Source organism: Lactuca serriola, chromosome 1, assembly GCF_051521515.1.
Source record: "Lactuca serriola cultivar US96UC23 chromosome 1, Lser_US96UC23_V15, whole genome shotgun sequence".
Taxonomy (NCBI): domain Eukaryota; kingdom Viridiplantae; phylum Streptophyta; class Magnoliopsida; order Asterales; family Asteraceae; genus Lactuca; species Lactuca serriola.
Genome location: NC_136408.1, coordinates 157,687,747 through 157,712,659, shown reverse-complemented (window position 1 = coordinate 157,712,659; position 24,913 = coordinate 157,687,747). Strand labels below are relative to the sequence as shown.

At 35.0% G+C, this 24,913-nt stretch overlaps 1 protein-coding gene and 1 long non-coding RNA gene across 2 annotated transcripts; both read right to left on the bottom strand.

The window, feature by feature from the left end:
• Positions 1–2,987: 2,987 nt before the first annotated feature.
• On the bottom strand, positions 2,988–3,712 carry LOC145063352 (uncharacterized). The gene is made up of 2 exons (XM_079010944.1): positions 3,278–3,712; positions 2,988–3,059 (listed from the first exon to the last, which is right to left on the bottom strand). The coding sequence occupies exons 1-2, from the start codon at positions 3,710–3,712 to the stop codon at positions 2,988–2,990; spliced, it is 507 nt and encodes a 168-aa protein (XP_078867070.1).
• Positions 3,713–17,470: 13,758 nt separating this feature from the next.
• Positions 17,471–17,790, bottom strand: LOC145071936 (uncharacterized). Its single transcript, XR_013690890.1, has 2 exons — positions 17,671–17,790; positions 17,471–17,591 (listed from the first exon to the last, which is right to left on the bottom strand). It is a non-coding gene; the product is annotated as an uncharacterized LOC145071936 (long non-coding RNA).
• Between the last annotated feature and the right edge of the window lie 7,123 nt (positions 17,791–24,913).

Here is a 24,913-nt window from a genome sequence, read left to right as displayed (position 1 = left end):
AAGATTACTTGAAACTAGAACTTCAATCACCCAAATTGAAAGAGTAATAACTAATAAGCAAGCAACGATGACAAAAAGTCAATTCAATGATCAGATAACTAAGGTGGAGAAACATGTACATGATTAGGAAGAACGAAATAAGTGTACGATGTAATCTTACCTGTGCTATACAGCTAACTTCTAAACGCAGCAAACTGCACGTGTGAATTTGATGTTTCTCTAGAACAAGTTGTAATTAATTTGAGAGTAAAGTAAACGTTTTGTTGGAGAAAACATTAATCTGTTAATAAGGACATACCTCTTGTTGTTCGTACTTTATAAAGGAGTTTGGGTCTTCCGTTACATGACACAATCCAAAAGTTGTATCTATTAACTTCAGCTCCGGGGTAGTTGATTGTCCATTTGTGAAAACTGTTATTTTTGGACAATCCTTGATTTGCAAAGTATCCAAAAGCCTCCTTTCCCAAGAAAAATCCCATGAGGTTTGGAAGCTGGTGAAGTGTTATGGAGTTTAGACAAGGGAACAAAACCTCAGTCGGTGTAGTTTCGGAATATTCAACTTGCTTGGAAAAATTATGTTTGGTAATAGAAAGCTTTTCAAGATTCTGAAATACCACAACAGATTGTGTTTCAATATCCACATCTTCATTTGTCCCTTCTGCTGCTTCAAATACCTCCTCGGTTACTGATCGATAGGCTTTGGTAATAGAAAGCTTTTCAAGATTCTTCAAATTAACCAACTCGTTGCATGGAAAAATTATGCGGTTTCTCAACAATTTATCTTGTATTTGTGCATCTACTTTAACCAAATTTGAAAAAGACCAAGGGAACTGAACTAGCTTTATCATATCTGGAGTAGAGCACATAGAGAGTTGAGTCTGATAAGAAAAAACAAACATAGATCATCACATACACAACAATTATTAAAGAGAAATAAATTTAATATTACAAACATATTAAAGGATTCCAAGTTCTTCAACGAGCCAACATGTATTTCCAATCAACAACCTAGTTTATGACACTGCCTACATTATTTTTTGTGAAGATGAGCACTGTGAAGAAAATTTCTGATCTATATATTGCATTTGTTCAAACAATTTAGATTGTTATCGATGATTGTCGAGTCTTTTTAAATAAAAGTAAAAAATTATAGTTTGTGTGTGTTGGTGAATTTTCTTATGTGCTTATTTTGTTACTAGGTGTGAGAACCGTATACTATATGTATACGAGTTGATTATATTTTAAAGTAAAATTTTTAAATAAATACAAACAAAATGATGAATAATTTATAAGTAATCCAATATATACTACTAAAAATACTATTGACATGTTTAAAATAATTTTGTTGAATATTAAGATGTAAAAATTAAGCATTTTTTAAAGTATATTTTCGAAATAAATATAATAAAAACATAAATAAGTGGATAATTGAATCTATACTAATAAAAAAACTCTTGATATATTATAAATAATTGTTATGAATTATAAATTTCAAAAAACTTCTTTAAATACAAGTATTATATGTGATGTGACTCATATATAGAAAACATATACAAAACTAAGCATGAAAATGTAAAAACAATTATGTCGAAATATTAACAAACACAAATATAACACAACACACGCATAAAGAACAAAGAAAGAAAGTTTAAAAAAAATTAATGAACGAAAGTTCTAAATTCATGTCAAACATTAATCACCTTGAACATGTATCGACACATATATAAAAATAAACACGTAAAAATAGTTTTTTCCTTAACGAACGAAAGTTATTAAAGAAAATCAAATTATAAATATCACAGATGATAACTGTGAAAGTTTAGAAAATACAGGGTGGAAGTAATATTTACAAAGTTCAAAATGAATGTGTTAAAGTGACATCATAAAAAGTAAATAGGTGAAAAAGTCACAAACTCATAAGCATAAAATATAAACAAAATTGCATAAATGGTCCATATGTTTTACCCATGGTCACAAACATAGTCTCTCCTACATAAAAAAAAAATCAAAAGTAGTGGTGTGAGCAAAAATGACCATTCACATAAGTTTGGAAACCACAACGACCATTTCCGTCGACAAAAAATAAACAGAAACTAAGTTTGTGACCTTCGTTCAACTACAATGACCATTTTTGTGATTTTGTCTTAATTAATCAATACTAATAAAGGTAATTTAAAATTAATTAATATAAATTCATAAATTGAATGTTACTATCTATATTGATATACATTAATTAATAATATATTAATAGAAATAGGAATTCATAAATGGAAGGTTAATATGTATATTGATACACAGTAACTAATATATAATTACATTATTAATTAATGTGAGATGACATTTAATAGGTGGAATTTGAATAAAAAAGAAGAAAAATACAAAAATGACAAGTGTAAAAAAAATAATTCAAAAATTCTAAGAAAATTACAAATGTTAAATTCGATGAGAAGCTGACATTTGGCAAAAAATTAAATAATCTTTATTTATTAAGAAGATTCCTTTATTTGAATATCAATTTTATTTGTCAAATTAAGATACATTTTAGCGAAAACTGCAAATTTGGTCCCTATATTTGTTGATTTTTGTGGTTACAGTCCCTGTGCTTCCAAAATTGCATAGTTGATCCTTTTCGGTTTGTATCAAAACTGAAAAGACTGATTTACTATTTTAATTTGTTTTTTACATTATTCTAAAATTTATCAAAAATTAATAAATTCAAAAAAAAAAAAGAAACCCCAACCCCCACCTCACTCCCCCTTTCTTTACCTTCTTTCTGTGTGACGCTCTTGGGGCTGCGAGCCGGTGGGGGAGGATTTGTAGTTGTTATAGGTTAAGTGTTTGACTTGGTAACCAGAGAAAATAAGGACAATGTAAACAAGAAGGGGTTGTTGATCTAATTCTAGTATTGTATATGTTCAGCATGGAAAAAACCACCCAAATGCGTCAATTGGACCTTTGTCTTTAGGTCATCTAACTTGATTTAAATATTAAATTGCTAACTCATGAATTACTGAATACAACATCTTTCGTAACATAAGAGACAACTTAGGAATGAAATACTAATTTATAATAAAAAATAAAATTGCATATTTTTCACAACTTTTTATGGATATAAAAAATGGGAAGTTGTTATGTATCTTGATCATTTGGTTTTGTTTTGTGTTTCCTTCTGGAATACAAATATGAACCACCTAATTTTTGTATGCAAATAGTATCTTAGAACATCATAAAATGACATGTTGACCTGGTTAAATGATGAAGTAAAGTAACAACGTACCTCATGTGTAACATTTGTCAAATGGAAGTTGATGCCACATTGATCAAGACAATGCTTGCCTAATCCTGTATGTATGTAGTTGAGCTTTGGAGCCTTCGAGTGACCAGATGTGAAATTCATCATTTGTGGGCAGCCATAAATCTTAACATTTTCCAATACTGGCCACCTGAACTCATTCTTCCCCAAGAAGAAACCCTTGAGATCTGATAAATCTGCCAGTGTAAGGGACTTCAGACGAGGGAAGACAATAGTTGTAGATGTTCCTTTTTGCTCTCCATCTTCCTTCACAATCACTTGCATTGCCTTGTACTCTGCTACAGTCAATTCTCTGAGTTGCTTGAGGCTTTCAAGTGTGGAACTTGTGAATATATTTTCCAAAACATGACATTCATAGATTTGCAATATGGTTAGGTTGGGCAATTCAAGCAAAGTCATATTTTCCGACCTTGGGATGGTGGTTGCAAAACAAGTATCATCACTTTGATCACCAACATTAATAATACTATCAACACCATCATTGTTGACTCCTTCACTTTCAAATACCTCCAGTATTGACTTACATTCTGATATTCTCAACTCTTCAAGCTTATGCAGCCGTCTTACTACATTGGATGCAAACACTCTTGATAGGGTATGACACTTATATATATATATATATATATATATATATATATATATATATATATATATATATATATATATATATATGTATCATTTTGGAGTATTGGCATAAGAACCAAGAAGCAACACCGACTTGAGAACTCTACAATACATGAAAAATCAACGCATCTATTTAAATTAACAACACTTAGTTGTCTGCTACACACATACACACTAAAATTTAACATAACATTTGTTTCTAAAAATGTGGTTACAAACACGAGTGCTTCCGAAAACTAAGCTAATTAAGTAACAGCTTCGATAATAGAAGTTGAAATCCAAAATGAATCTATACAGAAAAATCACTATATTTCGGCCATTTTTTTGCAATTTAACGACTCCATTTCAGTTTTAGCTAGTTAAAGTTTAGTCCAATTAACTTCATGAGACAAGCTGAAGTAGTGTGCAATGATTTATGAAGAGAAAATAAATGACATTAGACTTTTCACAAATTCTAGGTCACCACTGGTGTGACACCTCTGCAGAAACTTTTATGAGGTTCTGGTGGTGACAGACAAAATCAACGACATGAGGCGAGTGGAAGGATCATAAGAAGCATACTTTTGAAAGACACGGAATAATCAGCATAAGGATAGAAGACCAACTAGACCACAAAATCTGGGCTACTTTTGAAGGATTCAAAATGGTTTACAAGACAAAGTTCCTGATGGATTTATGGTAAAAATTTGAATTAAGTCAGATCGTGGTGTTTGGACTCCATTAAGGAAGAAGGTTTGTCAAATGACCAAAATACCCAGGGGCGGAACATAAACATGACAACTAGGGGGGCCGAATTGTGGTTTTATATAAGATGACCTAGCTTAACAAAATTAACTAACAATTATGTTGTGTTGTTCAAAAACACTAAAATTTTTAAAATTCCTCAATAATGGATTGTTGTTTTAATGTTTATAAAAATAATAACTAGCATTAAAAACCACAAAATAAAATAACATTTTAAAATTTTATATCGTCATTTTTGACCAAAAAAAAAAATAAAGCTAAAATAAATAAATCAAATAACATTTAACAATCGATATATAGATTTTTTAAAATTTAATACTAATAAGTTATATCGATTTTTTTTTGTATTTTTTTGAAGCCCTTAAAAGTGCAGTTTAAATGTATTCTAAATAACTAAAAATTAGGTTATATTTGACAAATGCTAAGTAATTATTTAGAAACAATAAATATATAAAATAAATAGAATTAGATCCTTAAGGCTTCTACATGGAAAGTTAAAATTTTTGTTGAACTCTATTCTCTTTCTAGGTCTTAAGCTATAATAAATCAGCTAAAGCAATTTAAAAAGGAAATATTACTCTCTTCTTTAGCTCTCAAAGAAAAAGTAAAAAGAAAGAAATTCCCTCCTCTATTCTCTCAGCCACAAACAAAATTTTTGATGTTTAATAGTATTAGATTTATACTAATAGTATATATGGAAAAAGACAAAAAAACAGGGAGGCCATGGCCCCTCTAAGCCCCCATTACGTTCCGACCATGAAAATACCCTCATTACATATAACAAAATAACTAAAACAAGAAATCAGCTGTATGCCATACTTATAATGTTGGCAAGAGAGAACAAGTAGATGGTGGATGAAAGAAAAGGAATGCTAAATCAATTATAAAAGTGGCCATATATATAGGCTTATAGGAGATTATGAACAGCTAGAAAAAAAAGAAATAGAAACAAGAAAAAACAAAATTAATAGGGTGCTAATTAACACAACTAATTAGCATTTATTCAAATTAAACATGAAAATGAACAGACATTGAAGTACTTTGATTAGCAATTAATCAACATTTATATTTAACGCGTGTCTGTAGGAATATGTTTAAAACAGACAAAAACATGATATAAACCACAAAATATACAAAATATTATAACTATGAACTTTACTTGTTAGTATGGAAGAAGGGCTAAATGCAAGAAATAGCAACACATTTCCATTTATTCGATTATTATAGCATCCTACTTTCATTTTTTTATATTACAACAACGAAAATCCTTTGTATTTGGATAACACTGCTATAATTGGGTTGGTTTCATAATGTAGAATGATTTAATAGGAAAAAGTGAAAGTAGGATGCTCTAATAAGCAAATCAATGAAAGTAAATTGCTATTTCTAACATTTTAGGCTTTAATAAATGACCCAAGACCACCATATAGGCACTTTCAAAATCCACCCATTTATAGCATTGTTCGATCTCATCAAAAAAAAAAAATATTTCACGCGTCTACAGGAACATGTTTAAAACAAACAAAAGCATGATATAAACCACAAAATATACAAAATATTGTAACTATGAACTTTACTTGTCTATATGGAAGAAGGGCTAAATGCAAGAAATAGCAACGCATTTCCATTTATTCAATTATTATAGCATCCTACTTTCATTTCTTTATATTACAGCAACGAAAATCCTTTGTATTTGGATAACACTGCTATAATTGGGCTGGTTTCATAAAGTAGAATGCTTTAATAGGCAAATGTGAAAGTAGGATGCTCTTATAAGCAAATCAATGAAAGTAAATTGCTATTTCTAGCATTTTAGCCTTTAATAAATGACCCCAGACCACCATACAGGTACTTTCAAAATCCACCCATTTATAGCATTGTTAGATGTCAGCAAAAAAAATATTTCTTTTAAACAACAAACCGAATTTTATTAAGCCAGACTGGCATGCTTGGAAACAAAAAAAAATGCATCAATAAAAGCATTTTTATTCTAGTATCCATACAACTTACATACATCCATCAATCAATTTTTTTTCTCTCCCTCACAATATGGTCTTATCATAAATCAATTTAATGACCTATGCAAATGAAAAAAACTATTAAATATTATGCATATAGTTATTTATTTTTGTCTTTCATTGCTTTAGAAGCATTAGCTTATGGAGTTATATGTAACCCATATAGATTCGGGCTAGACGACTAAGAAATAATAAGTTATAGAAATGACTTTTTGATAGAAGGTTATTTAGGATAAATAACCTTAACCAAAGTTATAGTATATGTGAAAATGATTCCACACATATAAAGAACGTTGAAATCCGACTTCGTATGAAGAAGTTATGCTTGTTCGAATTTTCACTATTAAACCGGCACAACTTTGCGTATCGAAGAAAGTGAATTTTTGATAAATTACTTTTTATCCATAGTATGATGAAAGATGTAGGCAATGATAGGATGCCATGAAATAGTATGATGAGAGATAAGATGTCATAATATAATGAAAGATAAGATGTCATAATATGATGAAAGATAAGATGTCATAGTATATTGAAAGACGTAGGCAATGATATGATTCCACGACTTTAGAAATGGTACTAGTGTACTAAAGATGTAGGGATGGTACTAGTGTACCAATGAAGTAGTTACCTAACAAAGTATAGGTGACGACCACTGGACCATTTGATGACAGTCCTGTGGAGCACATGCCGTAGGTGATGGATTTCACGCCCATTTGATGTACTTTACCTTAAAGACAAGTATTACGGAGAAATCCTTATAACAGTACTGTCAGCAACAATGATTAAGATGATCCTTATGAATAATGATAGCAAGAAACCTATTGACATGTACTGTGGAGAAATCCATATAGCAGTATTGTCAGCAATGAAGACTAAGACGACCTTTAGGATAGATCCTTAGGGAATAATAAATAAGAAAACGGGGATGGGTAAACGAGTTAATTGTTTGATAATTAAACATAATAACTATATTATTGTGGGTTAAAAACCCTATGTACTCACCAGGTTTCCCAACCTGACCAACTCAACTTTTTTTTTATCACAGGTAGCGGTACAAATGTTTATGAATGATGTGAGATTCAAAGAGATGTAGATTGATAGTCTAAGATACTATAAGGCCTGTTTATGTTTATGTTTTCTATCATTTATGACATCCCAAACTATTTCTAAACCAATGAAAAACATTTCTTCAAGAAGTATTTTTACAGGAACAAAGTTCCGTATTTATAAATAAATTTTGTTTTAAAATAAGCATAAATGAAAAATTTAAAATGGTTGTGAAAATGGGGATGTCACAATGGGTATCAGAGCATAAGTTTAAGCGAACTAGGAAATTTAGGGGATTTCTAGACTTAAACTTAGAATGTTAAGCGATGATCGTGGGATGTGAGTCTATTATAATTTAGGTAGTACACCTAAATTGACACATGCACTAACTTACTTTAGGACAAGATGCCTAATTTCCTATATGTGCTAAATGGTTTGTATTATAGCATGCCTTAGGTTACCTATCTAAATTGCTATTATTAGGTTTAAGGTCTGTTGCTGACCTAGAAATAGGAAATTTTATGTTCAGGTTTCTAAACATGTAATTATGGTATTAGAACTGACATATAAATTTTCAGAGTAACAAGGAGAATTAGGCGTCTAAACCTTTCCTGTCTATATTCTCGTCTTGATACATTAAACGCTCGCTTTGGTGTATAGAATGTCATGGGAAGGATATAGAGCGGATTAGATAACAGTAACGAAAACCGATAGCTTGAGCCTGAGTGAGTAATGGGTCGTGCACCGATCGTCGCACCTGTTCCTGAACCTTACCATAATGGTGATGATACAAGCAATGTTAGATTGTCAGATGGAAGAGATAAGACGTCTACTTCAAGGTAATATGGAAGAACCTACTGCACCCATCGTGAAATGTGAGCTGCAGGAGGAACAGTTGGAGGAAGGAAATTACAGTCGAACTATTAGTTAGGTTCAGCGCCAGGTAGTAAAAAGGAAAAATCTTGATGATAAGATTGAGAGAAATGGATGTAAGTATGAGGATTTCATGGCTGCCAAACCACCAAGTCTTTCCGGGAGCCCCACACCAGTGGAAATTATGAATTGGATATCTGAGATGGAAATGGTGTTTGATAGTTGTGACTACAGCAACCAGTAGAAGACCTTTTTAACGGCCAGACAACTGAGGACCAGTATGTTGAACTGGTGGAAGCTATTGACAGATTCTATGCCAAAAAAAGAGGTGAAGAAGATGTCTTGGGGAGAATTCCTTTTTCAGTTGAAAAGAGAGTACTTCTCTGAGCAAGACCTACTGGTAATTAATAACAAATTCTAGAACCTAAATAAAGGAAGGTTGCATGTCAGCGAGTATGTTGCAGACTTTACTAAAAAGATGAAGGTGGTTCCTTACTTAGTTCCTACCGAACTTTCCAAGGTCAATAAGTTTGCTAGTGGACTACTGGCAGATTTTGATCCAATGGTGAAACTAGCAAATACACTAAAAGCAGCCATCTGGACAGCTTGGAATGTGGAAATCTAGATAAAGGAAAAAGGTCTGGAAAAAATTGAAACTAAAGAGAAAATGAAGTTTGAGGGATCTTCAAGGTCCGATAAGAAGAGTAGGTTTTCAAAATTCAAACCCAATGACAAGAAATCTGGAGACACAAATGAAGCAAAGCGGTGTGAAAAGTTCAAAAGGAAGCACTTCGGGCAATGCAAAGAGGAGGTGGCATGCTACAAGTATGGAAGACCTGTTCACTATGCTAAAGAGTGTGAGTACTATGGGAGGGTTTGTTTCGAATGCAGAGAAGAAGAGCACTTAATGAAGGACTGCCCGAAGGAGAAAGAAGCTACAAAACCAAATGTGCTGCCAAAGACAAAGACACTACAGGAGATTAAGATCACGGAGCTGCATATCCGGAGTCTAGAATATGAATTAGCCATCCTACATAGAGAGTAATATGTAGCCCAAGGAAAAAAGGCATAGGGTAGGGTGAACTTGAATAGCACTTTAATCGTTCATAAGAAGTAATATAATCCTTAGTTATGTTACACTATCCAATGTGTTAAATAGATATATGACTTTCTTATGGGGACTTGGATGACTACCAGGAAATTCTTGGGACAAGTATGAGTAGGTGTGAAAAGTAGTGGCGGCATATACCACCGGAAGCACATGACTCGCACTTGGATCAGGGAAATCACAAGGATACTAAGACACTATTAGTTGAGCGTTGAGCTATTTTGTTCATTTTCATCATTACCTTTGTTTTGGTAATGACTAGGAAGATGAATGCTATTTTGACCTTAGTGGTCATATCGAATCGAGCCTGACTAAGATAAATCTAGGAAGTAAGTTTGATATAGCGTCAAAATTCAGATTGTAGGAAAAGATACTCGAAGATATCAATAGAGGTATAACAGTCCTAGGTAGAAGTGTTACATGCTAGAATATGATTATATCACATTAGAACATGAAGGAAGGTATATTCCATTCTGTAGTCTGACTCAAAGAGACCTGACTCTAGCCGTCACATCATGAGAAGGAAGATCATTAGTGCATGACCATTCGGTCTGTTACGATAGTTAAAGTAAATACCTTATCGTAGGTTAAGTCCGTTCTAGAAAGATATAGGAGTCTCCGATAATTATCGAATTTAGATTTAAGAGCAGGTGCAAGGTTGAGTGCCACCAAAAATTAATAAGATATAGGAGTTAAGGTTATTACCTAGGATGGAAAGGTAACGTGTGGTGTCATTATATAAGACCTGCTTTGCTGATGATTTCGGGATGTAATCATCAAAGAAACCATGTCCTCATAGAGTTTACGGCCATAAACCCCTAAGGAAATGGTCCTTGGGCCGTAAACTCAATAAAGGGGTCATATGGTGCCCCTAACACCCCTATGGCTTGTATAATTGACTAGAACCTTGCATACTCAATCTAGGAATGCCAAAACATAAAATGAATGGGCACACATGAGTTTACGGATGTAAACTCATGTGTTTACAACCGTGGACATCTCCAAAGGTCCATATGGAGCCCTAATCACTTCCTATGCCCTAGATTCAAGTCTAGCTTAATTCCTTAAGTGGTATAAGAGTTTTGATCATCTAATGACACCATTGCCATGAGTTTATGGCCGTAAATTCATGGGGGAAATGGTCCCAGAACCGTAAACACTCCTAAGGGCCACCATTTGAGGAGTAAACTCCAATGTGAGGCCATACTCTCTTTATATGCAACCCTTGGTACTCCTAGCACTTGTCGTTAAGTGTTTTCATGCATTAGGATGTCCTCACTTTCATAATTAGTTACCAAATGACTAATTAGATAATTGAATGTATCATTACATGTTAAATAGGATCCGAGTGTGTGTTCAAGTCCTCACTTGACACCTAGCTCCTATACCGTCCGTTCATCCGAATTGCCACGTCAGGTGAGTTCATACCCCCGAATTAACCTTTTAAATGATTTTAACTGCTTTTATGGGGGGGGGGGGATACAGTTTGAACTATACAGTTATTAGATCAATCACATGTGATTAATAACTATATAGCAAAATAGATTTTTGCATGTTAAACTGCTTTATCCAGCTAAAGGTTTTCAAATCATGTTTTCGAGTCTCGTTAAAGTGTGAATACCCCTTTTTAGATTATTAAAGATTTTCCAAAGGTTTTCAAAGCTTGTTTTATAAAAGGACATCAAGTCATAAATTCTTATTTATAAGTTTTCCAAAGGTTTTTACCAAATTTTCTTTTATGCTTTTATATTATAAAATGCATGCCCGTGTATTAATAGTTATATAAGTAATGCTTAAAGGACTTAGGAAGGCTAGTTCGCCCTACCTCATTTTCCTTTTTTGGATGTGGCTATAGGGTATCAGTTATCTGTCCGAAGGTCGTTTAAATATTAGTTATATATCATGTATACATATATGGTCATAAAAGTTCTCTTGGCCAGTTCATCTCCTTTGGGTAGCAAAGGCATCCTTCCATTATTCAAATTTCTAGAATGCTAGTAAATATTATAGGAATAGTTAGGAGATTCTATTTACTCTCTCTCTCTCTCTCTCCCTCTCTCTCTTTCTCTAGTACAAAGGATTACACAGTAGTCAGTTCATTTGTGAGTCTATATTATTATTATTATAACACTTTTAAATAGAATGTGACGTACCAATTCCTGATACGACACTTCCTAGCGCGTTCGCCGTGTAACCACAGTCTCCTGGAGGGAGAGCGGACATCATGTGTATAGATCTATACGGGACAGACACTCCCGCATCCTGACTGCTAGCTACAGTCCGAGCCGGTAAGGCCCATGGGTGACATAATGTCACAACGCATCATGTGACCTGGAGGGTCACCAGCTATTCGATCGTCAACCAACATGGTTACATAGGAGTTCAAATTCACCCCTTTAATTTTAGACCTTGCCAGGAGTATTTTCCATTTAATACCCTCCTGGTGCCTATGTTTACTTATTTTTAGATTGAGCTAGGGGTATTGTTCATTCGATACCCTCCTGGAGTCTATGTTTTATTTACCTTTAGACTGAGTCAGGCGTATTGTTCATTCGATACCCTCCCGGAGTCTATGTTTTATTTACCTTTAGACTGAGCCAGGTGTATTGTTCATTCGATACCCTCCTGGAGTCTATGATTTATTCACCTTTAGATCGAGCCAGGCATATTGTCCATTCAATACCTTCCTGGAGTCTATGTCTCATTTACTTTAGCCAACAATTTTACTGCTGAGGTATAATATTATTTTCCCCTATTATTTTTACTTGTAATTTTTCTCACAATTCCTTTAAAGTAAAAACTATATTTTGATAATGATAGTATTTTTGGGGAAATTACTCGTTAAACATAAAATTGTCGGGTCTTGGTAGAAGACTACTTTTATTTCGAAAATATAGGATTTTCTGGAAAGAATTCTAACACTCTGTAGATTCTAAACCACCATCTTTTCTAAGTTCTTTTTGAAGAAAACATGTATTTATATCAATGTCATTAAATACTTATGAACTCACCAGAATTTAAAAATGCTGATACTCGATTTCAAATATCTTGTATTCTCAGGTCATCGATAAACAGGTACACTCCGGAAGCTTTTGTGAAGACAACCTTGTATCGAGTTGCACTTTATGTTATTCTCTATATTTTACTCTTGATGTTGTTACTAATTGTAACCTATATAAGAATTATTCTATTAATGCAATGATTGTTGTACTTTGATTACTATACTGCATATGTTGTGATACTTGACATGACGTCCTCCACCCCAGAACGTTTCCGCCATTCCGGTTTTGGGGTGTGACATCGAGCAAAACCCCTGAAGCCTCAAATCCAGAAACGTATGTGATAGCCACTCCCGCTCAGGCCGCGGAATGTAACAAGTACATAACATCTCCCTGATCCCAAGTAACTGCAGCCCTCTACTCATCAGAATATGTCCCAGTAACAAGTCACGGTACTGGAAAGCTCGACCATCTCCTTCCCCTTCCGTCATTATAGCTGCTAAAGCTGCTGTGGCAGCTATCTCAGCAATGGCTGCGTAGCGCTCATCGAAATACTCAACCATGGCGGTCTTAATAGACCCAAACATCTCCGGCAACTATCCCCTGACAACCCCGATCACCTCCTCTCAGATGATCTCACTGACACGACCCTCTGACAATGCTGGCCTATCCTTGCTGCCTGATCCCGATCCTAACCTGGATCCGGTCTCAAGACGTCTCGTAACCATCATTCTGGTAAGGCACCAGAAAGATCTTTGGTAATCCATATAATGACAGGGGACCAACTCCCAACTCAACCCTAGGGGTTGTGACCTCCTTGCTATGCGTATTGGTCTTGTGCTTTCAGTAGTATAGGCCCATACTACCTTCCACGCCTACCCATATTTTTCTCAAGTATCATCACAACGCCCTAACAATATACATAATCATAGCGAACGCTCAATCCTCACTCCTAGAAGAATTCTAAATATCTCGTAACTGGCTTCCCGACATCACACAACCCACTCATCCATGAAACTTCCACCAACCCTGCAACACTAGTGTATGCTAGCCATACATAACGCTGGACCCTATAGGCTTTTGAATATCCGATCCTACCCTAAGCCCCAAACAAGAAAAAAACATAAGTCCAAATCAACATTCTCAGGCTATAAGATCTTAATTATATAGAGCTGTAATTCATACACAAGTAACTACAGTAATGATGTCAATCTCATATAAGGAAAGCCCTAGGATAGCAGGTATCAAGTAATCAGGAAATTCTACCATGCAGTTACTGAAGATCCCTAGCCTAGTACTAGCATGTTGTTCTAACATATCACATAATCAAATAACTGTATGGTATCTTGGGGTCTACTTACTGTCTCCGGCTCATCGTACACCCTGCATCCTCCTTTACTTATTTTGAAAACCATTTTGAAATCATTTTGAAAATCTTCCCTTGATTTGAGATTGGATTCACACGAATGTTCCTCCAATTCACTCAAACCAAGGCTCTGATACCAACTTGTAACACCCATAAAAATCATGCCAAATTTAAACTTTTAAAAACATTTCAATCTGTTAACCATTACAAAACTTGTTTCCAAAATGTATCATATAAGAGTATCCCAGAAACAAAGTCATAAAAAGTGAGGACTTGTACGATCACGCCTTTGCCTTGCCACGATCCCCTGATGTACCTGAAACAATAAACTGAAACTGTAAGCCTAAAAGCTTAGCGAGTTCCCCCAAAGTACCCATACCCACTACAATACATATAATCATAAGCAGAATAATATGGGTCTATTCAACCATCGGGTTGGAATACCCCAGGCCCACAACCAACGGGTTGGAATGCCAACATACTATGGATCAAATCAACGATCGGGTTGGAATACCCTAGGCCCATAACCGACAGGTTGGAATGCCCTGATCTATTGGCTTTCACATAAAGCAGATAAGCCTCAACCGCCAACAACACGTGCACAAATAACAAATAATCACATAACAGTATATATACAGATAACCCGATCTAACTGATCACAACAACATAATATCATCCTATCTACCAGGATACCGATCTAACCGATCATAATAACATATACCATCCTATTTACCAGGATATCAGTCTCACAGATCATAAGAGCATATATCATCCTATCTACCAGGATACCGATCTAACAGGATTCTTATTTAACAGATCATAATAGCATATACCATTTTATCTACCAGGATGCCGATCTAACAAATCGTACTAGCATAACATATCAGAATAAAAATTCAAAAAGGGTCGTCCTTGGTGCCTTAGACCCTTGATTATAGTAAGGAAACTCACCTCGCACTGCCGACTTAAAATAACAAGTTTAAACTCACGGCCCACCGCCACAAACTCCACCACCAACATCCGCCACACAACAATGTCCATAAATTTCCAAAATACTCCCAGAAGTCTAGTCAACCCTAGGTCATAGCCAAAGTCAATGGTCCGGGTCAACAGTCAATGTTGACCTCACTCGTCGAGTGCAGCCAGCCACTCGCCGAGTTCCTGCATAACTCGTTAACTTGCTGAGTCACTTCAACGACTGGTCGAGTTCCTAGTGTTTGCGGCCGAAAACGCTTTGGCCAACTTGTTGAGTTTCCTTGCAACTCACAGAGTTCTTGCATTTCCAAGGGTCGGGAAGACCCTAGCTGACTCGCCAAGTCATCCGACTGACTTGCCGAGCCCACGACAATCTTCATCAGACTCGCCAAGTCGTCCATGCAACTTTCCAAGTCCCTTCAGTCCTTTATCCATTTAGATGCTTTTTAAGCCATGAAAAGGTTCCATATTGCAGATAAAAGTCCCCAAGGCATGTTTATCACATAAAGTTGCAAACTTTAGGTTCATGCAAGGCTCTAAATACTCTAAATGACAAATCCAAGCTTGCAATGGAGTTCTACACTCAAGGAGAGGCTCATGCTTGCTAAAGTTGAAAGCCTTATGAGCTTAAAAGCCAATGTGTCACACCCCCGAACCAGACGGCGGAAACGTCTGAGGGTTCGCGTGACTTAAATAGAATATCATGACAATGAATATACATGAATCATAAAATAAAATCACCATGCATTAATGTATTACAACTGATATTGTTTAAATCCAGTACAATGTTTTAAATATTACACATTCATGACATAAATTGTTCAAGAGTTTAACAACATAACATCCTAACATTACTTGATAGTACCCTTCTGCTTACCTGTTACCTGAGAATACAAGTTATTTTGGAAAACGTCAACATATGAAATGTTGGTGAGTTCATAAGCAATGATGTGATAAAATGATTTGTGTAGTTTGTTAAACCCAGAAAATTTGATATTTTCTGAAAAAACCATTGTTTATAAAAAGGTGTAATGATCCGTAAATATATGCATTATGATTTCAACACATGTATAATTGAAAAACTTTTTATTAACCGCACAAGTGCAAAATGTTGAACTTCCCCCGGAAAACCCGATGTTTTCCAAAAACATAAAATACAGTTATTTATCAAATTGTGATATCGCCACGATGAATGATTTTTGAATACTCTTCCTTGATTACTCGGGTGGTGTTGGATTGATTATGGGTTGTGAGTCGTTATAATCGTGCATTAATAATGACTAGTTATAACTACATACTTACGAACGATCCTTAGAGGCGTCGCCCGTTATCACTCACTTAATCCAAACAACCTTGATTACTATTGATTAAAGACCTGAATCTATTTACTTTTATTACTCATAAGCCTAACAAATGAGGAGAAGAGGAGTATGAAGTCCTGCTACTTCTGTGAGTTATTTTAGGATATCGGGGATGCGAAAGACACGTTGGCCCATCTCCCATTTGATTACTTTGACCTTATGACAATACTAATGGATCACTAGGGCCCAATATCTTTTAAAAAGCCATTTAAGGTCCCTTTACATGGAATCGGGTCATAGAAGGCCCAATAGCATATAATCATTATCCCTTGGCCCAAAGATCATGTTAATGGACTTGCAAGGTCCAACAATCATGATTTGAAACTTTCAAGCCCAAGTGTCGAATGTTTACTTGTCTTAGGTATCGCATATCTACTAGAGAGTTCGACTTAATGATTGTTATTTTGTATCGACTCGAGACCGATCAATTCGTTTATAACGATGATTTGGAGTTATACGTGTATTTGTCTTTCGATTTTTGGTAAGCCGTAGATTGTTATTTTTGACTCAATATTTTATAAATAAAATAATTGGTTTAAAATATGTGGTTTGACCCTTTTCAGCCCCTTCTCTTTTTATAAAATAACAATTTTAGTCCTTTATATAAGAGAAAAGTCATTTTAAGCCCTTGAAACATTTTTCTTGACACTTTTGCATCATAGATTTGTTGAAATGACATTTTTAACCCAAAACTTATTTTGTTAACAGTTTCAAGCCTTCCAGAATAGTATTTTTTTCCGGTTAAAGCCCAAATTTTGCAATTTTTACACTTTTAGCCCAAAATCCAAAAACTTTACATTTTCGATCCTTTTTGGAAATGAAGACCATCTTTAACCCTTCAAATAGTTTTGTTACACTTTTTATCCTCTGTTTTGAAGAGTTTACCACCTCAGCCCTTTTTGAAGAGTTTACCACTTTCGTCATTTTAATAATCATTTTAATGCATGTTTCTTTTTATCCATGTTGTGGTAAAATAACAATGAAAAGAACATAACACAAGCGAAGAAGGGGACAATGGTTGGGTCCAACTTCATGGTACCTATTGAACAATTCAAAATCAAAGTCTAATATTCAAAACAATTCAAATCAAAATTCTTAAACAATTAAGAACAAAACAACACTTATTCCTTGACCATCTTGTCGAGTTAACGCATCTTCAATCTCTATACATAAAATAAAAATAAACATATTTAGTATTAAAAAAAATGTTACCAAATAAATTAAAAGCACAAAACTTATTACCTAGCTATATTATTCGGATTTTTGGCACACGTACGACAATGTCTATTAAGACTACTTGTACCGTGTCTTGATGGATCGGCTTTAAGTGTAGCGAAACAATACTTACACCTTGCTTGCCTTCGTTCAAACCCAACATTTTCTACTACCCACAACATATCAAAATGTTGCCAACATGTGGACCTCTCCTTCAAATTCAAATGCTAAACAAATTAAGTAAAAAAAATCTAGGTAGATTTAAAGCATGTAAAAAATGAAGTATCAAAGTTATAAAACTAATAGATTCAAAACGGAACCTAATTGAAGTATAAAGACGTAAATTAGTCAATTACTTTAAATGCATATTTGTATAAAATTAAAAAGAAACATACTTGAATTGGGAGGTTAGCTTCCATGAATGTTCTTGAAAAGAAAAAACAACTCAAAACCTTCAACTTAGAGAATAATAAGTTAAATGAAAATATAGAGGTGGAAGGGCCTATTTATAATGAGAAGTTGTGAGATGTTGACAAAACATGAAAATTAAAAGATTGCTAATGTCAAAAAATTTGTCTCTTGCTTTTGTGTTCAAATTTTCAAAGTTGAAGCCTTCAAGGTCAAAGATGCAAAAAAACAAGTTAGTGTGGTTGCAAATAAATAAATAACTAACAATTTAGAATTTCAACATATCTTAAATTAAAACACACAACCCAAAATAAATTATCCAATAGTCAAATACATAATTTCTTTAAAAAAAAAAAAATCAACGTACAGTGATAAAAAAATGGGTCAACTACTCAACTTGATCAAATAAGGCACGTAAGTAACTGTGATATGACCTAAATGTCATTTTTTAAAACCAATATTGTTATATCTATTTATTTATTTATTTTTAAATAAATCAATGTCGTCAATAACCTAAAAACCTAAATGTAATTTTTTGTTTGTTAATTTTTTTTATAACGGTTGAAAGATTATGGGTAATAAAAAAAAATCCCGGTTTTCCGGTTCTAAACCCATTTGACCCGGTTCTACTTTATCCACTTTCCTATTTCCGGGTTTTTTGGTTCTAGACCCACTTTACCCGGAACCAAACCCGGAACCGAACCGGACCCGGTTCCTATATACCGGTCCGGTTTCCGGTTCTTAAAAATATCGTTAAACGGTTCCGGGTTTTCCGGGTCCGGGTCCATCGGGTCCGGGTTTGGACCCACTTTCATCCCTATTTTAGCCCATAAAGCTAAGAATTACATTTTAAGTCCTTTGAAGATTATAATGTTCAGAAAAATAGTTATTGTAACTGTTTTGACCCTTTTGACCTTTAAGAAATGTGATTTGGTAACTTTTAACCAAACTTTTGTATATTTGACAATTTAAGCCCAAAAATGAATTTTGTGGTTAAATATGTTTATCACAATCTTATAAGTTATTATTCTTGACTAGTTTAGTGTAAAATAACTTAGATCATGTTTTGATTTCCTTCTTATGTCATAGATCTCGAGATTTCTTCCCTTTTTGTTTACATTTTCAACACAAAAACACATAAAATCACACATACATGCATAAAATCATACATAGCACACACATACACATAGATCTACATATTTTGCTTGTATTCTCCCCCATAAAACTCATGAAAACTGAAAAGAGAGGGGTATGAAGCTCACCTTGAGTTGTGGGTTCGGTTTTGAAGGAAGAAATGACGAAAGTTTTGATCCTAGCAAGTCTTCTTGGAAGATCTCGAACTTAGAAGCTTCTAAGAGGGTGATCATGAGTTTGAATAGATTAGGAAGAGGTTTTTGATGAAATGAAGTTGTTAGATCATAGATTAAACATCAACTTACCTTAGATGATGAACTTTGTGGAATAACCTCCTTGAAAAAGCCCTTAGATGTCGAAAACTTGATGAAGAATGGAGAGAGTTTCTTTGAGAGTGTTTAAGTGAGATGTGTGTGTGTTTCTTTGTGGTTCTCAGTCAAGGGTAGAAAAGAGAGAGGAAGAGAGAGTGTTGAAGTGATGTTTGCATGAAAACATGAGTTATTGCAAGGAAATCCAAGAGGAAATAAAGAGGTGGCATATGGAAGTCAACTATCTTCCATTTTGGGTTGTTGGGCCGAGAAAAGGAGAGGTGAAAGAAGGATTTAGGCCCCTTAATGCTTAAGCCCAAATTACAAACCCATTAGGTGATTTTCGACCCAATTAAATCAAGGGATGATTTTTATGACCCATTAGGGCTAATTAAATTTGTTGTGATTCAATGAGGTCCATTAGTGTATTTTATTTCATTCTAGGCTCAATATGGCCCAAAATGTTAAAATAAATGAAGGTGGGTCCAAATTAGAGCCCATATAAGATTTCTAAGCCCAAAGTAGTTAAACTAGAAGCTTATTGGTCTATTAGGCCCAATAAGGAAACCCTAGCCCAAAATGGACTTAAACTGGAATTTCTAGGGTTTCCAATACTTTGTTGACTATTTGATGTGCTTGCATAAAGTGTTTGATTGAAGTTTTGTTGTTATTGAATAAGCATCATACATGCTTTCACATTGTTGGCTCACATTTGTTATCATTGTTCAACGTTTACAAGACATCAAAATTCCTAGTTGTGACATCATCCCCCCGTTAGAGGGAATTTCGTCACAAAATTCTTTTGAAAGCTAGAATTGAGAATGCAAGAATAGGTGAGGGTACTTCTGCTTCATCTGGTCTTCACGTTTCCATGTGAATTCTAGCCCACGCTTGACGTTCCACCGTACCTTCACAATCGGAATGCGACTTTGCTAGGTACGCTTCACCTCCCTGTCCATGATTTCGACTAGTTCTTCGACGAACAGGAGATTCTCGTTGATTTCGATTTCTTCTAAAGGAATGATGAGGGTTTCATTAGATAAGCATTTCTTTAGGTTGGAAATATGGAACACAGGGTGTACGCTGCTGAGCTCAGCGGGTAGCGGCAGGCTATACGCTACTAGACCAATTCGGACAAGAATCTCGAAAGGTCCAGTGTATCGTGGATTCAATTTTCCCCATTTTCCAAAATGAATAACCCCTTTCTAGGGAGAGACTTTTAACAACACCCGATCCCCGACTTGAAACTCCAATGGCTTTCGCCGTTTATCAGCGTAGCTCTTTTGTCGGTCGCATGATACTTGTAGTCGAGCTCTGATTTGAACTATCTTTTTTGTTGTTTCACGTATGATCTCTGGTCCTGTTAACGTCTTGTCTGATGTCAGTTCTTTTGCTAGTTGGGTGTCACCTACCTCAGCCCAACACAACGGTGATCTACATTTACGTCCACACAGCGCCTCGAAAGGAGCAACTTTAATGCTTGTGTGGTAACTGCTGTTGTACGAGAATTTGACTAAGGGTAGGTGACGATCCCACAACATCCCAAAATCTATCACACATGCGCGAAGCATATCCTCAAGTGTCTGAATGGTTCGTTCTATTTGACCATCCGTTTGTGGATGATAAGCAATGCTCATGTCGAGATGGGTTCCTAGTGCCTTCTGAAGTGATTGTCAAAAACGTGAAGTGAATCTACTATCTCTATCTGAGATGATAGACACCGGCACTTCGTGAAGTCTCATGATTTCTTTGATGTATATCCTCGTCAACCTCTCCATCTTGTAGGATTCTTTTATTGGCAGGAAATGGGCGGATTTCATCAATCTGTCGACTATTACCCATATGGTGTCCAATCCATCTAATGACTTAGGTAGTTTGGTCACGAAGTCCATAGTAATCCTTTCCCATTTCCACTCGGGAATTATTGGTTGCTGTAATAATCCCGAGGGCTTATGATATTCCACCTTTACTTTAGCGCAAGTAAGGCATTTGCTAACATAGGTGGCAATCTCTGCCTTCATGTTGGGCCACCAATAATGTTGCTTAATATCCAAGTACATTTTGTCTGAACCCGGATGGATGGAGTATCGCGTCTTGTGGGCTTCATTCATGACTACCTCTCTGAATCCCCCAAGCTTAGGGACCCAAATGTGGTTCATGAAATAATATTCTTCGCCCTCTTTCACTTCGAGATTCTTTTCCATACAACGTAATGCTTCGCTTGTTTTGTTTTCTGCCTTCATGGCATCGAACTGGGCTGCCCTGATCTGAGAGGTTAAGTGGGATTGGATGGTTATCGAGAGGGTTTTCACACGACGATTAGAGTATTCTTTCCGACAAAAGGCATCAGCTACCACGTTAGCCTTGCCTGGGGGTACTTGATTTCACACTCATAATCATTTAGCAGTTCAACCCATCTTCGTTCCCTCATGTTCAACTCTTTTTGATTCAAGATGTGTTGGAGACTCTTGTGGTCGGTGAAGATGCTGCACTTGGTACCATAAAGGTAGTGCCTCTAAATCTTCATGGAGAAGACCACAACTCCCAATTCCAAATCGTGGGTTGTATAATTCACTTCGTGTGTCTTTAGTTGTCGGGATGCATAAGCTATCACCATCATAGTCTGCATAAGTACGCAACCCATACCCTGATTCGACGCATTGCAGTAAACTATGAAATCTTCTGCTCCCTCTGGTAGCGATAGTATCGGTGCACTGCAGAGTGCTTGCTTCAGAGCTCGGAATGCAGCTTTTTGCTTGTCCGTCCATTTGAAGGGTACGCCCATTTGTGTAAGCGAGGTAAGTGGCTTGGCGGTCTTAGAGAAATTTTGAATGAACCTCCTGTAATAACCTGGTAGTCCTAGAAATTGACGAACTTCTGTGAGTGTTGTTGGTGTTGGATAAGGTGTCTAAGTCCATAACTATTTTTGATATGTACTTGACCCGACCCGGCATGGTCCATTTGGGTTGTATGGCACCATGCAATTGGATAGACTAAATGAGAGAAATAACACTTGTGGTTATTAATATATTATAAGTTCTAATATATTAATTATATTATTTAATTTGTTTGATCATGAATTTATTAAGTGATCAAAAGATAACTAATTAAATATATGGGTTGATTATGTAAATCATCCATATCTTGTATAGTGGGCTAAGAGGCTCCATGGATAATCAAGTTGGATGAAACCCATTGGATGCTCCATGGAGGCTCCATGGGAGTTACAAACCCATGGGTCAGGGAAATGAAGAGTCATGACACATTAGGGTTTACATGGTGTAACCCTAGATGTGTCAACACTATATAAAGTTCATGTTTCTCCCAAAATCGGCTACACAAGCATACTTGAGGGCTAGAGCCGATTTTTGAGTGTTATACTTTCTCTCCAAGTTTATTCCATAGCATTTGGTGTTGTGTGAAGCATTTGAGGCATCACACTTGGGGTGCTAGGCTCATAAGGTTTCAAGGATCAAAATCAACAACAAGGTATGTAGTTCTATCTTTTATTTAAGTTAAAATTGTTCCCCATGTATGCTAGATAGGATCATAACCTTGGAAATCAACTTTGCATGATAATTAGACAAACATAGATCCAAGGTTATTAGGGTTGCATGCACACTTAGGAAGTGTTAGAATTAAGGGTGAGCATGGTGCGGTTCGGTGCGGTTTTTGGCCAAAACCGAACCGAAAACCGCAACTTCGTTTTTTTGAAATTTAGAAACCGCACCGTTCGGTTTTATGCGGTTCGGTTTTTGCGGTTCGATTTTTTTTTTTTGCGGTTTTTGTTAGTTTTTTTTTGTTTTGCCTTTATACTCAAACTCAAGTAACTCAGCGAGTTAGCTTGACTCAGATGAGGAGTGCTAATCATTAATTGGAGATAAACTGATACCACCACCTCTTGGTTTGAAATCAAATTACATAACCACTCATTCAACATGTTTCTAATGCTTTAATATAATAAGAATTTAATATAATATTTGTTTCACAAGTACATACGATAATATCAATTAATGTGTTCATAAAAATGATACTATATCACTAATGCTCTTCCTATTTGAATGTTAAAAAAATAGCATAAACATTATTTGTTATTGTAAATACCACTGAATGTATGCTTAAAAATATACAATCATCCGCCGATAGATAATATCAACACTTAATATATATATATATATATATATATATATATATATATAGAGAGAGAGAGAGAGAGAGAGAGAGAGACAGACAGAGTTAGGTTCAAATGTTTTCACTATCTATTGTGTGCATGTATGATTGATTTTGGACCAATCATTTTAGTTATTTAAAAAAAATAATTAATGCATATTAAATGCTGAAAATGTAACTAATACCTACTATATCTTCAACATGTAATATGTATTAATTACTTTCTTAAAATAACTAAATTGAGTGGTCCAGAATCAATCATACATGCACACAATAAATAGTGAAAACAAAATAACCTAACCATATATATATATATATATATATATATATATATATATATATGCGGTGCAGTTCGGTTTTTCGCGGTTTTTGCGAGACCAGAAACTGCACCGCACCGAGTATTTTCGGTTTTTGCAAAACTAAAAACCGCAGCATCGGTTTCCATTTCGGTTTCGGTTTTTCGGTTTCGGTTTATGCGGTTGTTTTGGTTTGCGGTTCGGTTTTTGCTCACCTCTACATAGAATGCTCAAAAACCCATCAGTGGTATCAGAGCCTAGGCTTGTTTGTTGATTATTTGTGCAAACTGTTGAAAAAAATCGATTTTTCTGTTTCTCCTCCTATGAACTCGCCGAGTCCATGGGGGGACTCGACGAGTCCATGACCAAATGCAAGCTACTCGTCGAGTTTGTTCTTGCACTCGACGAGTAGAAACTGCAGTTTTCAGAATTTCGATTTTAGTTGCTGGAAATGGACTAGAAACATTACCCTAAATTGTTTTGGTTTTTGTAAACATGTTTTAGTTGGTGTAATGTTTATGCTAATCCATTTACAATGACAATTATCAAAATTACAAGTTTTTAAAGTGTAATTTTTGATTCATGAAAGTGTTCATGTTCATGTTCTTGTTCTTATGATGTTTAGATGATCACAGGAATTGTTTGTAACCTATGTGGTAGATTAATTCAAGATCATTATGTGTTTTAATGGAGTCCATAACTTGTCCTCAAGTTATGGAAATCCAAAAGTCACTTTGTTAAAAACCATTAAAATAACACATGAGTTATAAAAATGAAGAGTCTTCATTTTTAATACTCCATTAACTCATAAGTTACAAGAAATAAAAAGTTTTGAAAGTTTACAAAACATGACCTCAAGTTTTGGAACAAGTAAAGTCTTTATTAAAAAACGTTAGTTCCAACCCTTAGAATTTTAAAAGTTAAAATTCAACCCTTATACCTATAATATTATAA

Coding starts and splice junctions, on each gene's coding strand:
- LOC145063352 (XM_079010944.1), bottom strand. CDS start 3,712: ATGACTTTGCTTGAATTGCCCAACCTAACCATATTGCAAATCTATGAA. Junction 3,060..3,277: donor TGACAAATGTTACACATGAG/GTACGTTGTTAC, acceptor ATTATAAATTAG/TATTTCATTCCTAAGTTGTC.